The sequence below is a fragment of the Delphinus delphis genome, chromosome 5 (genome assembly GCF_949987515.2).
Source record: "Delphinus delphis chromosome 5, mDelDel1.2, whole genome shotgun sequence".
NCBI lineage: Eukaryota > Metazoa > Chordata > Mammalia > Artiodactyla > Delphinidae > Delphinus > Delphinus delphis.
The window spans coordinates 2,222,869-2,240,075 of NC_082687.1; the positions used below are offsets into that span (position 1 = coordinate 2,222,869).

General features: G+C 37.6%; 1 protein-coding gene across 2 annotated transcripts in view; it reads left to right on the forward strand.

Moving 5' to 3' along the window:
- Nucleotides 1-14,526, forward strand: part of GLRB (glycine receptor beta) — a 69,391-nt gene extending 54,865 nt beyond the window's left edge. For both annotated transcript variants that reach the window (XM_060011579.1, XM_060011580.1), the window contains 2 exons: nucleotides 5,169-5,461; nucleotides 12,081-14,526. In XM_060011579.1, the coding sequence (XP_059867562.1) occupies nucleotides 5,169-5,461; nucleotides 12,081-12,377 (590 nt within the window). In that variant the 3' untranslated portion in view covers nucleotides 12,378-14,526. The remainder of the gene's footprint in view (nucleotides 1-5,168; nucleotides 5,462-12,080) is intronic.
- The last annotated feature ends 2,681 nt before the right edge of the window (nucleotides 14,527-17,207 follow it).

Here is a 17,207-nt window from a genome sequence, read left to right on the forward strand (position 1 = left end):
GTGTTTCTCCATTAACCAGTTGTTGGGGATTGGGGTATTATACGTGATGTGATGAATAATTACGTACAAGGCTCTGTGTGGGCATACATTTTCATTACTCTTGGGGAAACACCTAGAAATGAAATTTCTGCATTTTATAGGAAAAGTATGTTTAACTCTTCTAAAATATTAGCATAGTGTTTATCAAAATAATGGTACCGTTTTGCCTGATTCGTACTCCTGTGTCATATACTCCCCAAATACTTGATTTTTTTTACTTCTTGTAGTGCCTTCGACCTTAGTCCAATGTTGAATACAGTTGTGAGAGATGCTTATTCCTGATTCTGGGTAGACATAGTTGAAGTATTCACTGTTGAGTGTAATAGTGGCTCTAGTTATTACAGATCTCTTAATCAGGTTGAAGAGGTTCCCTTCTCTTCCTAGTTGGCAGAGGGTTTTTATCATGACTGTTGACTTTTGCCAAATGCTTCAATGCTTTCTCTGAGTATATTTAAAGGTTTGTATGGTTTTTCCCTTTATTTTGGCAAATTTTACCAATTGATTCCTAGCTATTAGATGAGTAGATAAAATTATTAGCACAAACACGTTCATAACATTTGTTTTTCCTTTTCCTGTCTAGCTGTAGTGAAGTATTCATTCCTACGTACTGATATTGTTAAATTGTGAATTCTTTTTTTTTTTTTTTTGACCACTCTAGGTAAAGACTTATCCGTTTTCTTGGTATTTTCAAAACATCAGCGTTCATTTCATTCATTTCTATCTATTTGTTTATTTTTCTTTTTCATTGATTTTGGCTCTTGTCTTTATTATTGCTTTTTACTCAGTCTGGATTTTATTTGATCTTTTTTGATGATTGAAGTGGAAACTCAGATATCCGATTTTAGACCCTTCTTCTTTTCTAACACGGGCATTTAAAGTTACAAATTTCCCTTGTAAGTCCTGCTTTAGCTGCAGTGCGCAAATTTTGGTATACTGTATTTTCATCGTCCTTCATTAAAAAAATATTCTCTAATTTCCCTTGTGATTTCTTCTTTGGCCCACGGATTCTTTATATATGTGTAGTTTGGATTCCAAATATTTAGCGTTTTCATGAGTACTCAAATATGATTTGTTTTTAATTTTGTCAGGGAACATACTCTATGATTTCAATCTTTTTATGTTTACTGAGAGTTTGTTAATGGTCCAGCCCAGCATTATGTCTCCTGGCAAACATCCCATGTCACTTGCACTGTATATTTGTCACTCTTGGGTGTAGAATTCTGTAGATATGAGTGGAGTCAGGTTGGTTGATAGTACTGTTAAAATCTTTTATGTCTTTTGTCTGGTTATTATAGTTATTGATGAGAAAGTTGTTAAAATCCCCAACTCTAATTATGGAATTATGCTTCAGGTATTTTGAAACTCTGTGATTAGACCCACATATATATATAATTTTATCTAAAAAAAAAAAGAAATAATATTACTGACAGATTAAATATCAGAATATTCTGTCAATACAGCTATTTTGACCCAGTGTATCTTTCCTTTTTCTACTTTTTTTCCCCTACATTGTTCCAAAAGATTATGAAATCAATTTGCCAATCTTTTCCTTCTATGGCCCATAATTTTTATTTTCTAAAATTTAGGAGAAGAACATATATCATTTACCCTAGACTCATTTTGCTTTTTAAAATAAAATCAGTCTTGTGTTCTAGTTTTACTTTTCTTCCTATCTCTTTTTGATTTACTTTTCCCATTGTTAACAAGTATCAAAGCTTCCTCTGCGAACTTTAGGTAGACTTTGTCTTCAGCTATTTCTTTAAGTATAAAAGTAACTGTGGAGGTAACATCTTACACTTTTTACCCTACGTAAACTTTACTGTAACACATTCTTTTTCTGGTACATGAAATGGTTTAGTTGCTGCTAAAAATGATTTTTTTAAACAATACTTTTTAATTATAAATGTAAAAAGATGAATAATTCAGGTCGCAATTCAGACCTCTAGCAGGTCACACACAGTACCTTTCTTCCTTATTATAGTCTTTTCTTATCATCTGGAACAGTGGTTCAAGATCTTTTTGATTATAAGGATCTCTTTCAAAAATGTCAGATATTATTTCTGGATTCCCACATGGTAGTAATTGTAGTTTTCCTTTTAGTATCCTTTGATTAGAATGCTGTGCAATGATAACATGCTGATGTAATAATTTAGCAGTATTTCTAAATGAATTTTCATGTTATTAATCACAACTCCATATAAGAATTTGCTGCATAGTATAGTTTGTCTCAGTATGGGATAAAGATGATTTCAGGTTTAGACAGTAGCTGTTGGGCACAATTTCTCCTTGATTTGCTCTGTTGGTTCTATTTGTTGTTAATAAAAAATACTACCGGGACTTCCCTGGTGGTCCAGTGGTAAAGAATCCACCTTGCATTGCAGGGGACGTGGGTTCGATCCCTAGTTGGGGGACTGAGATCCCACGTGCGGCAGGGCAGCTAAGCCCACGCGCCACAACTACTGAGCTTGCGTGCCACAAACTACAGAGCCCACACGCTCTGGAGCCTGCATGAGACACTAGAAAGAGAAAACCCGCACGCCACAACTAGAGAGAAGCCTGCGGGCTGCAACGAAGACCCAACACAGCCAAAAGGAAAAGAAATAAAATAAATAAATAAATGAAATACCAAAAAAATATCTCTACCTCCCCTTTCTTTTCCTTTTCTTTTTTCACCCTTTTTCTTGCTTTCCTTTTTCAGTCTTCTAGGTTTTGGTATTCCTCTTTTAGGCAATAGATTGCTAGAGTATATGCTATTAAAGAATTATTTTTCAGATGTTTCCTCTGAGATTGTCTGAACGAGAAATCTCTGGACATCCCATAGTCAATGGGAGTTCACTATCAATAGTGGTCTCTTAAATAAGGATTTTATCACTATAAAGTTCTTTCTGCGTATTGATGAGCTAAACAACTTTATCTTCACCCTGAATTCTTTATAGAAGTTTTTATTCAGGTTAACTATTTTATGTAGTTAATTGATTAATACTTTGATTTATATTATTTGTTAGCCATAACTTTTAGTAGATGTAGACCTCACGCCTGCTTATCAGAGTTGATAGCAATTTTACGACATACTCCCTGATTTGAAATCTAGACTTGGTTTGTTTTTGCATTAGGGAGAGAAAGTAACAAATGACAAATAAGGACTATATGTTTTAAACACGTTATAGAAAGATTATACCAAGAAGTCCTGGAATTTATTAGAGAGGTGCTCCATTAAGTGGGGATAATATATTAAGAACACAATGTTGAAATTATAAATATCCCCATTTTTTTGAATGATGGGTTTCACATTTCTTTTTATTGGTTCACAATGTAGTAAAATTCAGGCAGCATTTCACTATGAGTTACTTAAACAATGAAGTGATCTCATCTGAAGGCCATGTTAAGATAAGGCTGAAATATTTGCCCGGAGAAATATTTGCTCAGAAATTCTTATTTTAGGATAAAAAAGCAAGTGGACGTTTCCTATTTTAATGTGATTTCCTGAAGACAAGGCACACAGTGAGGTCCACATTCCCTTCCTTCTCAACTGATCTCCATTTCCATTCTTACATCTTCGAAATGATACAGATCTTATTGGAATTGGTCACCATGGTTTTTAACTTAACGCCTGGGATTATAAATATCTCCCAAATGTCCATTAATATCCTATTATTCTGAATCTTTCTCTGCTCCTTTGACCTCCTTTTTCTGATGCCTGAGCCTCTCTGGAGTCCCCTCCCTTTCCACCACAACCTCCCCTGAACGATACTGGCCAATCTGTCCTTCAAGAAGGTCCCGGGTGCCCTGTGCTGAGTCGTGGTCACCAGTTCTTTGTTTCTCGGCCTTTATCTGGCCTAACTCGGTGTTTTCTTTCCAAAGTCACATCTTTTCTATATTCTCCTCTTCCTACATTTCATGGGTATTTTCCCAGTCATTCTGTTTAGAAGTTTGTCTCAATCTTTTCCTTCTTCCTTTAAACAGTAATCAAGTTTTAAAAAATGTTTTCTCCAAAATCCTTTCACATTCATCCTATCCTTCATTTTCTTATTCTTTGTTTCTGCATCTCCTATATTTTTCTTTCTCAGTTTATTTTTTTATCCCTAGAAGAGTGACCTTATTGAAATATTCTCTTGATAATGTCATTTCTCTACCAAATACGATAAAAGATCCACTCTAGGACTTTGAAGGCCTTCTATAATCTGGCACTATTCTCCATTTCATTCATAAAGTTGCTAATATATCAGGATAAAGATTCAGGTATACTACTAAATTGACTACAATTTGATACATTCTGTGTTATTGATGAGCATGAAATGCTATGGAAACACAGAGAATGGTGTCAATATATGCTACTTCAAGGCTTGTTTTTGATTGATTGATAAGCTGACATAACATTTGATTAAGAATAAAAAAATAACTTGGGAATATGATTTGCTAAATTAATGCCCATAGGTATAATTAACTGAGTTTAGGGCAATGTTTGAGAAGATCTTGTATTTTTATGTTACTTTTCACTTCCAGGTTAGAAAATGTTAAAACCTATATTAACTTTTAAAACATAGTCCTGTTCATTAGTTTTCTTCAAGATAGAGGATAATTACAATATAATAGTAATATATATGTGTGTATATATATATATATATATATATATATATATATATATATGTAATATTGTTTCAATCTGCAGAAGTTATATTTTACTAAAAGCCTTTCTTTCTAGGAGAGAGTCTCTTAGTTCTTCAATATTAAAAAAAAAAATCCCCAAAACTCCACACCTTTCAGGAGCCTCTGAAATGATGCAACTGGTGGAATATATATTTTTCAGTGTTTTAAATGATTATTGATACTAATATAGTGTTTCCCGTATTCCCAATGCAAGAGCAAAGAGAACCAAGTACATCTTTCATTATTAGGGTAATAAAAAATAAATATTTACTTTTTAAAATGTTAAGTGTTTACACACATACCACCCACATTCAATAATTCTTACATAAGAAGCAAGTACGTGGTATTTCTTCTACTCTTTGAGTTTTAAGGGGACCTGAGGGGCATTGAAAGTTATCGGAGGGGGATTTCATCAAAGAGCAGTGATTGTAGAACATTTCATGGGAGTAAAAGCAACTTGACTTCCTGTTTCTGTCCTGCAGGCATCTTCTCAGTGCTCAGCTTGGCCTCTGAGTGCACAACCCTGGCTGCGGAACTTCCCAAGGTGTCTTACGTGAAGGCTTTGGACGTGTGGCTCATCGCGTGTCTGCTCTTCGGGTTTGCGTCCCTGGTGGAGTACGCGGTCGTCCAGGTGATGCTCAATAACCCCAAGAGAGTCGAAGCGGAAAAAGCCAGAATTGCCAAGGCTGAGCAAGCAGATGGGAAGGGGGGGAGTGCAGCTAAGAAGAACACTGTGAACGGCACGGGCACACCTGTTCACATCAGCACCTTACAGGTAAGGACGACGTCGGCCAGCAAAGTGCGTTCTGCGGGTTTAAAGGTTTGGTAGAATTGGTTCTCACTCGTTTTTCTCTCACAGATGCAAAGGGACTAAGCACAACCTACTGTTTGGAAAAGAATAGAAAACAGTTAGGTCCAATAGTAACCGAGAAAAATATTAACACTTTATCAAATGACTGGAGAACTTTCCGTGGAGTTTAAGGATGCTTCAATTCCTTTGCTCTGATGGTCACCACTGAATGTGGAGGCCTTGCCCAAGTGACAGACCTTCCTACTCTTTCTCATTTGACAAACCTTTGCGAATGGCCGGGGGGCTGAAGGCTTCCGGGGCCCACGTTCTTGAGTCAATCTCCCACCCATTCCCCATCAAGTTGGAGAGCTTCACAATGCTCATGTCAGGCAGGCTACTTCTTTACTGGGTGCCTGGCTCATAGGGAAACTATGCCCATGGCTTGGGATTTGTCCAGCGCAGTGAGTAGCTAGAGAAGAACTGAACAGTTAAAACCCATGACCTTGCCTTGTCACTTGGTGATGGGTCTAAGAAGAGCGGACCATGCCTCTAGATTCAGGTACTGATACATCCTGGGGCCACAGACCACGTCATGGATTGAGGACAGTGGTCCACTCACTCCAGCATGCCTGTACTTGATGACCTCTAGTTGAGAAGACCCTAGGCCAGGGGACCATTTCCACTGAACGTAGCATGGTAAGTTCCACAAGAGACTAACAGGTCCAGACCATCCTACAGCCTTGGAAACCTTGCCTGCATCTGGCCCCAGACCATGTCCATTTGCTGACCGCCACTCCTACCAACACCTAGAACGTTAGACACGGTTTTATAGACAGAGGCAAGCAAACTGTTCTTACGTGATGCTGTCTGCAGGTCTTTTTTTATTTTTTTGTCTTTGTGTGTGTGTGTGGTACGCGGGCCTCTCACTGTTGTGGCCTCTTCCATTGCGGAGCACAGGCTCCGGACATGCAGGGTCAGCGGCCATGGCTCACGGGCCCAGCCGCTCCGCGGCACGTGGGATCTTCCCGGACCGGGGCACAAACCCGCCTCTCCTGCATCGACAGGTGGACTCTCAACCACTGCGCCACCAGGGAAGCCCTCTCACGTTTTAGTTTGTATATTTAGATCATTTAAATTTAATGAACTTATTGATATATTTAGGGCTTCAGTCTATTTTATTTTTTTTAATTTTATTATTATTTTTTATTGGGGTATAGTTGCTTTACAATGTTGTGTTAGTTTCTGCTGTACAATGAAGTGAATCAGCTATATGTGTACGTATATCCCCTCCCTTTTGGGCCTCCCCTCTCCACCCCTGTCCCACCCATCTAGGTCACCACAGAGCACTGAGCTGAGCTCGCTGTGCTACACAGCAGGTTCCCACTACTTATCTGACTTACACGTGGTAGTGGGTATACGTCCATCTCAATCTCCCAATTCATCCCCCAACCCCCATGTCCACATGCCCATTCTCTACGTCTGCACCTTTATTCCTGCCCTGCAAATAGGTTCATCTCTACCATTTTTCTAGATGCCACATATATGCATTAATATACGATATTTGTTTTTCTCTTTCTGACTTACTTCACTCTGTATGACAGACTCTGGGTCCATCCACGTCTCTACAAATGACCCAATTTCGTTCCTTGTTATGGCTGAGTAATATTCCATTGTATATATGTGACACATCTTCTTTATCCATTCATCTGTCGATGGACACTTAGCTTGCTTCCATGACCTGGCTATCGTAAATAGTGCTGCAATGAACATTGCGGTGCATGTGTCGTTTTGAATCATGGTTTTCTCAGGGTGTGTATTTTGTGTCCTATTTGTTCTATTTTTAATCTCTTTCTTCTTTCTCCTTCTTCCACGTGGACTGCTTGAACAGCTCCTAGAATGACATTTTGAGTTTCCTGTATTGTTTGTAAGCATGTCACTCTCTTGCTTGGAGGCTGCTCCAGGTGTCCCATTATATACACATGACTTTATCACAGTTTCCTGATGTCACTCTGTTGCCACTTTGTGTGATGTGTAGAAATGCTACCTCCCTTTAACACCTTTTGCTTTCCTCTTCACATGACAAAATTATTGTAAATACTTCTTAGAACCTAATTAGAAAGTGTTACACTTTTTGCTTCACCATCACACATAATTTGGAAAACTCAGAGAGAGAAGGAAAGTTTATTGTATTTGTGCCTATTTTTGTTTACTTTGATCTTTCTTCCATTCTGATATTCCAAGGTTCTATCTTTTATTGTTTCTTTCCTTTTAGAGAATTGCCTTTATCCATTATTTTGGGTAGCGCTGCTGGTAACAGATCCTCCTAGTTTCCTTCATCTGGGAATGTCTTGGTTTCCCTTCATTCCCAAAGGATCTCTTCACTGGGAATAGGATCCTTGAAAGTTCTTTTCCTTTGACACCTAAAAAGTATTGTGCCCATTCCTTCTGGACTCTGTGGCTTCTGAGAAGAACTCTGCTTCATTCACACTGTTTTTCTCCTTTAGGTAAAATGTCATTTTTCTCCGGCTGCTTTCAAGATTTTTTTTTTTTTTTTGCCTTTAGTGTTCAGAAGTTTAATTATGTATTTTGGAGTGTTTTTTTTAGGGTTCATCCAGTTTGGGGTTTGTTCAGCTTGTTAGAAAAAAATGCAGGCGCATGCTTCTTGCCAAATGGGAGAAGTTTTCAGCTGTTATTCCTTTGAGTACCTTTCCTCCATCCTTCTAGGGCTGTGACGACACAGATGTCAGATGGTCTGTTACAGGCCCACACGTCACCACTGAGGCTCTGCTCATTTTTCTAGTAAGTTCTCTGTTGTTACCACCGTGAAGTCACACCTAAGTCTTCTGGCCCAGAAATATTGCCTCGGGTGATTCGCTTTTACCTGTGTGCAGATTCAAGCTGGAAAGGACCACAAAGAAAATCTGAGAGGCTACAGTTTGAAGCCTTTGGAAGTTCTTATCGTCATCATTTTTTATCCTTGACAGCCTCATTGTCGTAGTGCCTCATTTTTGCTACCAGTAATTTTCAGAAGTGACAAGTTTATATGATGAAAGTAAATGAGACACATATTCATATGAGGAAAAATGGGGAAAGTATAAATGGGAGATCTGCAGAACCAAGGTCACTTTTAAGAATGTGTTGAGTGGGGTTGCTGTCTTACTTCTAAGTAGCTCATTTAATCCCTCTGCATGTGATATTATAATTGTTTAAAATAGCATTTATATTGTAAACTCTTTGTACTCTTATGTACATGTTTGATTTGATAATGATGTGTGGAGAGTATTAACTAAAGAAAGTTGTGTTTGTGTAAAGTCTCTGATGAGCAGAAGAAGAGACCAGCGAATGAGGTAATGAATTATGAGCTGTTTAAGCAACTAGAGGACTTCTCAGTATGGAACCTAATTTTATTGCTTATTCAGCTCTGACACGTCGTTAAAAATTACTTCTGCAGTAGACCTACTCTTCACCAACACACATACACACACACACACACACACACACACACACACACACCTCATTTCAAATATAAGAATCTGCAAATACGTTTATAGAAGAGTGTTCAATAAACTAAATGATTAAGCATTTAGTGTAACCAAACTGAAGTTTTTGGAGTGATTTTTCCTGTTATCACTTCAACATTGAAGTAATTATTCTTCCCTTAACTATTTCCTATATTTAAACAATCTCTTGGAATAAATGTAACATTCTATGTCTACATTTTGAATGAGCTGTGTAGGTACAATTATATAATGATTAAAATTGCTGGCAGGGCTTCCCTGGTGGCGCAGTGGTTGAGAGTCCGCCTGCCGATGCAGGGGACGCGGGTTCGTGCCCCGGTCCGGGAAGATCTCACATGCCGCGGAGCGGCTGGGCCCGTGAGCCATGGCCGCTGAGCCTGCGCGTCCAGAGCCTGTGCTCCGTAACGGGAGAGGCCACAACAGTGAGAGGCCCGCGTACTGCAAAACAAACAAACAAACAAAAAACGAACAAAATTGCTGGCAGAATCTAAGAATGTGTTTATGTAAACAAAACACTAGAAAATTTGAAGTGTTAATATGTATGACTTAGGTTATCATATCATATAAATTGGGCTACTTGTCCAGTTACTTATAGATACTGAAACTACCCCTAAAGCCATGAATAAAATACGGTTCAGAGTAAATGCATTTCTGTAGTAAATATGTATGGCCTTCTTTGTGCAAAAGTAAAAGGAACTGGTAGGAGTCACGCTTCCTGAGTTGCTGTCAGAATCCAGAGTCCTCCTTTGTTTTGATACGTGATTCTAAAGCACAGTTAGTGCTCTTGGAGCAGAGGATTCTAAGTGAGAGAGAGCCTGGGACACCCACCGAGTCCCAGAGCTTGCAGGCTGCTCTGAGAGTCTGAGAATAGGACAAAGGTTTGACATGGAGAGGCTATTCCCAGCTTCTCTTCCGATGAAGGTCGTGATTTAGTCTTTTCACAAGTTCTCTGACACACACTGAGACTTACCCATTCGTCAAACAGTCCTGGAAAACCAGAGCTTCAAATGCGGTCTTCTGTCTGGGACACTTACCAGGAGGGTATGTGAGTGTGAACGTGTGTGTGTGTGTGTGTGTGTGTGTCTGTGGAGACAGAGCTTAGGTGACAGACTGCTTGCTGAAAGTGACCTTTTAAGATTTCAAATTGGGGAATTTAAATAAAAGGCCTGGAAGTAAATTTTAAATATATGTTTTCACAATTCGTGATATATATATACATATATATAATATATACATGAACGATTTCCCAAAGTCTCATTTAAATAACTTAGATTCTCGTTGCTAGCTTTGTTCTGTCTCATTCCATTGATCAGTCCCTATTTTTGGCCAGACATTTTCCTAGACACTGGGTTAAATTGATGTGGACCAGAGCCCGGACCAATGGTGGCTCCATCAGGATATAGCTCCTCTTTAAGCTCCACGGGGTCCTCACCATGGGGAAGCTGGGACTGTACGTTAAAAAACGGGGAACGGTAATCCTCTTTCTTCCGGCTGGCCTCCTTTAGCTCCAAGTCCCATCAAACCGGGACGGAACTAAATCGACACTTTCTAAATATTGTAATATGCTGGTGATTCACATTTTTTTAACCTATAAGACATTCAGAAAGGATGAAATTCCAGTGCCTTAGTCCCCATTCCTACTTATCAACATTTTCTTGTGTACTTTTGTACAATTATATTTACATAAACATCTTTTTCGAAAGTTCTTACCCAACAGGATTGTACAAATGTCTATGTGGCATAAAGATATAATACTAAAGCCAACATTCATAGATCAGCTTAAAAAAATAACATTACCAGCACTTGTTCAAAATTGAAAAAAAAAAAAAAAAAAGGAAACAACCTAAATGTATAAAGCCAGAGGATGTGGTGACACATTTTCATTCGTTTTTTCACTCAGTGTATGTTGGTTACCTTTGCTATCCACCTCTGAGCACTGCCATCTGCCTTTTGCCCAGAAAATATGCCTCAGTGTTTGTTCGGATAAAGGATACCGTCCTGGTACCTGAAGGGCTGCTGGGGAATGATTTGTTTTACATCTTACATTAAGCATCATTTTTACCCAGCCATAATCTAGTAAATGTGAATAGAATCCACATAAGTCGTCAATGTATTATTGTAACTAAGGCAAAAACTAGAGTGTACTAAGAGTGTACAATGACATGGTTTCCTTTTTCGGTAAAAGAGTAAATATTTTAGTGAAGATTCCCAAGGTGAATCACAAAGGTCGGGAGTAAGAACAGTGAAAGATGAAGCAGTGGAATCATGGGCTCCCCCTTCTGTGGCCTTTCCTTAAGCCACTGGTCAGCCTCTGTCTTTTCCATGAGCTTTTCTGACGGCCAGAGAGAGTTCAGTGTGAAATAATTATTCTGTATATTGTAGGGAATTGAGTAAAAAGTAGTACTTCAGAGATGATCAACTGAACAGTCTCTGTAGCATATGATCTGGCTGAAATAGCCACAGTTTCTTTGGATTTTCTGAGTTTGGATTCTCTGGCTAATTCATCTTCAGGCGGCAAGTGAGGAATGCCTTTCGTTGGTCAATCTTTGGTTCATGATCATTGTGACCATTTTTAGTTCTTACTTGTGAGTGTGGTTTAGAGACACAGTCTGTCTCATTGCAAGGATAAATGCCTCAGTCTTTTATAAACAACCCAATTTGGCAATAGGAGCCCTGGGGAAATCAAAGGTCAGAGGTACCAGAAGACGTTTGTATTCCGTATGTTCTGCTAATATGATCTGTGTCATGGTTAAATGTTGGATTTTCATGTATCGGTCAGTCTTTCAACTGAGAACTCTCACAAGCCTGGGAGCACCTAAGATAAAGGATGATTTGCGCCTTGATCCCTTAACATAAAATAACCTACCAAAAGTTTATTCCATGACGTAAGCCTTGTTGTATAGGCAACATTTTAGAGCCCTAAATGTTCAGGTAATTCCGTGCTTTAATCAGTTGACTATTATTTCTGTTTGACAAAGAGACATAATAGTCAACTGAATAAACCATCAGATTTTTAAAATATCTTCTTGAAGACGTTTTATAAATAGAAAAATTCTAAATATCCTGTCTTTAATTTTTATTCTCAGGTTGGAGAGACCCGATGCAAAAAGGTTTGTACGTCCAAGTCTGATCTGAGATCTAACGACTTCAGCATCGTGGGAAGCTTACCGAGAGATTTTGAATTGTCCAATTATGACTGCTATGGAAAACCCATTGAGGTCAACAACGGACTTGGGAAATCCCAGGCCAAGAATAACAAGAAGCCGCCTCCTGCCAAACCCGTTATTCCGACGGCAGCGAAGAGGATCGATCTTTATGCAAGGGCATTGTTTCCTTTCTGCTTCTTATTCTTCAACATTATCTACTGGTCTATATATTTATGATAAACCTTTTCCATTCGTATAAAGTCAAGTCCCATTGCATTGTGAACAACCTCGTTCATTAATGCCAATCTGTGAACATTCCTTGCATTTTCATAGCAATATATTGCATTTTGGATGCCATTGGAGTGTAATACAAATATGGCGCCTTCATCATGTGGAATGGCAGCATGATCTTGTTACGTCTGTGCTCTAATCATGATGTATTTATGTAAAGCAAACATAATTGCTTTAGGAATAAATGGAGGATAAGCGTACTACGTAAAATAGAATCCGAACATTTCTCTCCAGTTAGTGTAAATTGCAAATATTCCGATAATTCTGATAATAAAATGGGGTGCACTCTGAACCCTGTTTTGTCATCATCGCAATGTACGTAGTGTTTCAGATCCCTTTCCTTGTAACTTTCGGAGAAAGCCATCTTATTCTTGTACAATTTTAGATGGTATTATCATAGATAAAGCAAAAGTATATTACATATGGTATAACTTTATAAGTAGAAGTATATCAACTCTAACTACATGAGCTCTGTGGAGAAATAAAGTTCAAACAAATTCCTAATTTGCAAAAGCAGCTCATTTTAAAGTGTGCCTGTGTTGTCAAATGCCAGATAATGAAGCCCAGTGAGCATTTTTGAAACAAAGGGAAATCTAGATTTACCTAAATTCGTGCTGAATTCTGGTTTCTCATGAAATAAAAATAAAAGGAGATATATTGATTAAATATTTCTGATAAAAGAAATTCTATTTAGTCCACTTTAAAACCTAGATATATTTTCATGGATTTTATTTTGTTGATACAGAGTATACAAAATCATTGTGCCTTAAGAAGAGTCATAAGTATTTTGAATTGGAATATAGCAATGAATATGCGATTTCGTACCATTTGTAAGAAACCAAGAGGAAAATACCTTCTTACTAGAAGTAACGAGTTGGGAAGAAAAATCCATAATCATTAGAGGATTTTAACTTCTTTATTTTATTAAAATGCTCACATCTTTTAAAGTAAAATTAAATGTTTTTCCTGAATTTCTCTTTTTCTTATTTGAATAGTGTTTGATTTTGTTACAAGACATTTAAAGGTTAAGTAAACGATTACGTAGTTAGATCTCACCTCCATTTGTATCTTCTTTCTTGCTAAAAGTCCAGGCTACTTGGATTAATTGCTTTGGTCTTATGCCAACTTGCAAAACAGGTACTTTCTGGTCTATAAGACTTGTATTCCCTAGTAATATCAGAGCCAATGTACCTTCTTATTTCTCCATAGCTGATACTAGGACTATCAGTAATCCATGTAACGTAAACATAAGACCAAATAAGTGTATTTACATTATTTGGAGAGTTTGCAGCAGCTGAGGGTTTGGATTGTCAATTCAATAATAAAATGTGTTTACATATTGTTTATGCAAATTGCATCTATAATTCAATGTTATTTTATTGAAGACTTTAATTTGTAAGAGTCACTGATTACTGAATCTTTAAAAGACGAGATATATCTAGTCCTCTGCGGTCCTTCAGCACCCTCTAGTTGCAAAAGCACAGTCACCTGAGTCACTTTAAAAATGCCACAAGTCGCCCTGTTGATGGACTTCAACATCCTGCTAGGACCCGGACAATAACATCTTAAACGCTGAGAGGAAAAAGTGTCTTGGATAATACTTAGACCATTTAAATTTGTAGTTATAATAATTATATTTGCTTGTGATCTCTGTTCTTCATTCTTGCCAATTTCATTCATTTTAGGGAGTTTGATTTAGATATAGAGTTTTAAGTGGGAAATGGATGAAATGGAAGACAGTTCTCATTCCATAAGAATTTATTTCTTGAAAATAATGTGAATGAATTCCTTTCTGTAATACAATATTGTAGCCTCTTAATATCCATTTTAATACCCAAATATATATAACTAGGTATCCCCGGATTCAGTGTGTATGTATAACTACAAATGGAACATTACGCAATGATCATAAGGTAGTACAATTGGTGTCCACTAACGGTTGCTTTCTACTGTTATCTTGAGAATTTAGTCACTTAACCCCAGGGTAGTTCTGATCTGTGTACTTTACATATTATGTCTTTCTAGGAAACTTGCAGTATATTTACCTGGATGTCAGTATCGCAAATTCCATGTTTCCAAAATAAAAAAGATCTTCTCCTTACAAATCAACCGCTTCTCTTATTTTCTGTTTCCAGTAAAGCCATCACTATTCCAGTCCCCCGTGGGCCATCTGCCTTCCTTTGTCACACGGTATACCCTGTCAAGTTCCAAGTCCTAAAATTTCCCCCCTTACACCAACCACTGCTTCTCCATTTCTGCGGACACCACCCTAATTCAGTTTCCCTTTCCCATGCATCAGACAATTACAGCAGTCTACAAACTTACTTTGTGATGTTTATTTTGTAATGGCATAAGTAATACATGAATATCTCGACGTATTAGAAAAACAGGTGTGTCTAAAATAAGTAAGCCCTTAACGTTGTCATAACCTTCTATCTTCAAACCTTTCTCTTTTCCCAGAGGTCACCACAGTGACCTCTAGGCATCTACAACCTCTATCTACCTTTTAAATATAAAAGATAACGTAACGGGATTTAACGTAAATGAGATTTTACCGTATGTACGGTTTTGCAATTTGTTTTTCATCTCCTATATTTTGGAGCTCTTTCTATGTGAGGATATATTGGATGCTGATAAACCTTTTGCCTCCTATTATTCTATAGCATGAATGTGTCTGAATTTAACTTCTTTTTAAACATGAATTTTGATTGTTTTTCTTTTCTAATACAAAATAGCATTGTACTAAATATTTTTGCGCACACATGCGTATATTTCCGTGAAGTGGATGCCAGACGTGGAGTTGCTGAGTTGAAAGATGTCTACATCTTAAATTCTGGTAATGTCTTTAGATTGTCAAGATGCTGTGTGCAGACTCTCACAGCCTGGTCATCTCTTAACCTGTTGTATGTAATGTACGTATTACTTTTCTTTTTTAAAAACTTTTTTTGACCTTGTTTCAGACTTCCAGAAAAACGTGCAAAAATATTACAAAGAATTCCTGTACGCCATTCATGCCAGTGCCCCAAAGGTTAGTACTTCATCACACTAGGTTTATTTTCCCTCTCCCACTGTGTGTGTGCTCACGAGACACTTTTTTTCTGAAACATTTAAAATACAGTTGCAGAGATGATGATGACCCTTTGTATTTACACACTTCAATCAATGTATGTTTCCTAAACAAGGAACATCCTTTCATAACCACAGTAGTACCAGGAAGCCACATCAAGAAATTGACATTGATAAGTTACTATAATCTAGAGGCCTTATTCAGATTTGCCTGTTGTCCCACCTTTTCTTGTTTGTTTGTTTCGGTTCAGGATGTAATCCAGTATCCCATTCTTTATTTACTTGTCATGACATTAACTTCTTTAAAATAAAGCTGAGATCACGGCGTTCTGCTCAAACATCTTTAGAGCTTTGTATTGCCTGATGAACTAAGGAAAAAAGTCCTCCCTCTGACATATAAAGTTCTCCTTGTTAAAGTTTAACTTATCTTGTAGCTGTTTCTCACATTGCTCACATCTCAAACTCCAACCAAACTGAAGCCGACCTTTGCTTATCACACTTAGTGACAGGATTGCTAAGTTCAGCGAGGTACCTTTCCTTTTAGGTTAGTGTTTAATTTTACGTCTCATTATTTCTCTTAAGTGGGTCAGTCTTGGATGGTTTGTCTTCCCATACTCATGTTAACTGATATGATTTTATTCAACATTAAGCGTGCGTCAGTTATACAGTTTCATCTCTACTGAATAATAAAATTAAAAATATTTCCCATTGCACATGCCGTGTTCAAATCAAGCTGCTTTAAAAACCATTCAATTTATCATCATCTATATCATGGAAAATTTCAGTTTACATAAATAGCTGGATACAAAAATTTAAAGTACCAGGCCTAAGATGAGAAATAGTTTGAAATCTTTTTTTATAACCTTTAATAAGGATTTCTTGTTAAAATTTTATTATCTTGTTTTAGAAAAGCAGATTTATTCCAATTATATTTTCAAATGAAGTGCATATGTTTACACAACCTATCAATAATCTAGCATTCACTAATTCCCCCCAACCTTTTTTTATGAAGCTGTTCGTAACCTTTTAAGAGGTTAGGGTCCAGTTATTTCAAAGCATTGGAAGCATCAATGGAGTAAATATGCTTTACCGACTTTCTTGTGATTGATATGAAAGGATAATATAGATGCCATATTCAAGGGTGGTTATAATCTTAGGGTGTTTATATACACATATGCATAAACTTGATATTTTGTATTTTAATACATTTTGCATTTTCTCCACATACACACACATATATACATAGGTATTTTTTAAAATTAATTTATTTATTTTTGGCTGTGTTGGGTCTTTGTTGCTTTGCGCAGGCTTTCTCTAGTTGCAGAGAGCGGGGGCTACTCTTCGTTGCGGAGCACGGGCTCTAGGCGCGTGGGCTTCAGTAGTTGTGGCTCGTGGGCTCTAGAGCGCAGGCTCAGTAGCTGTGGTGCACGGGCTTAGTTGCTCCGCAGCACGTGGGATCTTCCCGGACCAGGACTCGAACCCGTGTCCCCTGCATTGTCAGGTGGATTCTTAACCACTGCGATACCAGTGAAGCCCTACATATGTATTATAAAACTTTGTCCTTAACCAGCAAGAACAATGAGAAAACTCGTGAATTTTGTTCCAGTTGGAATTTCTGTACTCCAAACAATAAGTGCACTTTCACTGTCATAAGTATTTTTACAGTTTCCAAATCTCATGTATCACACCCAAAACAGGTCTTTCTAAATC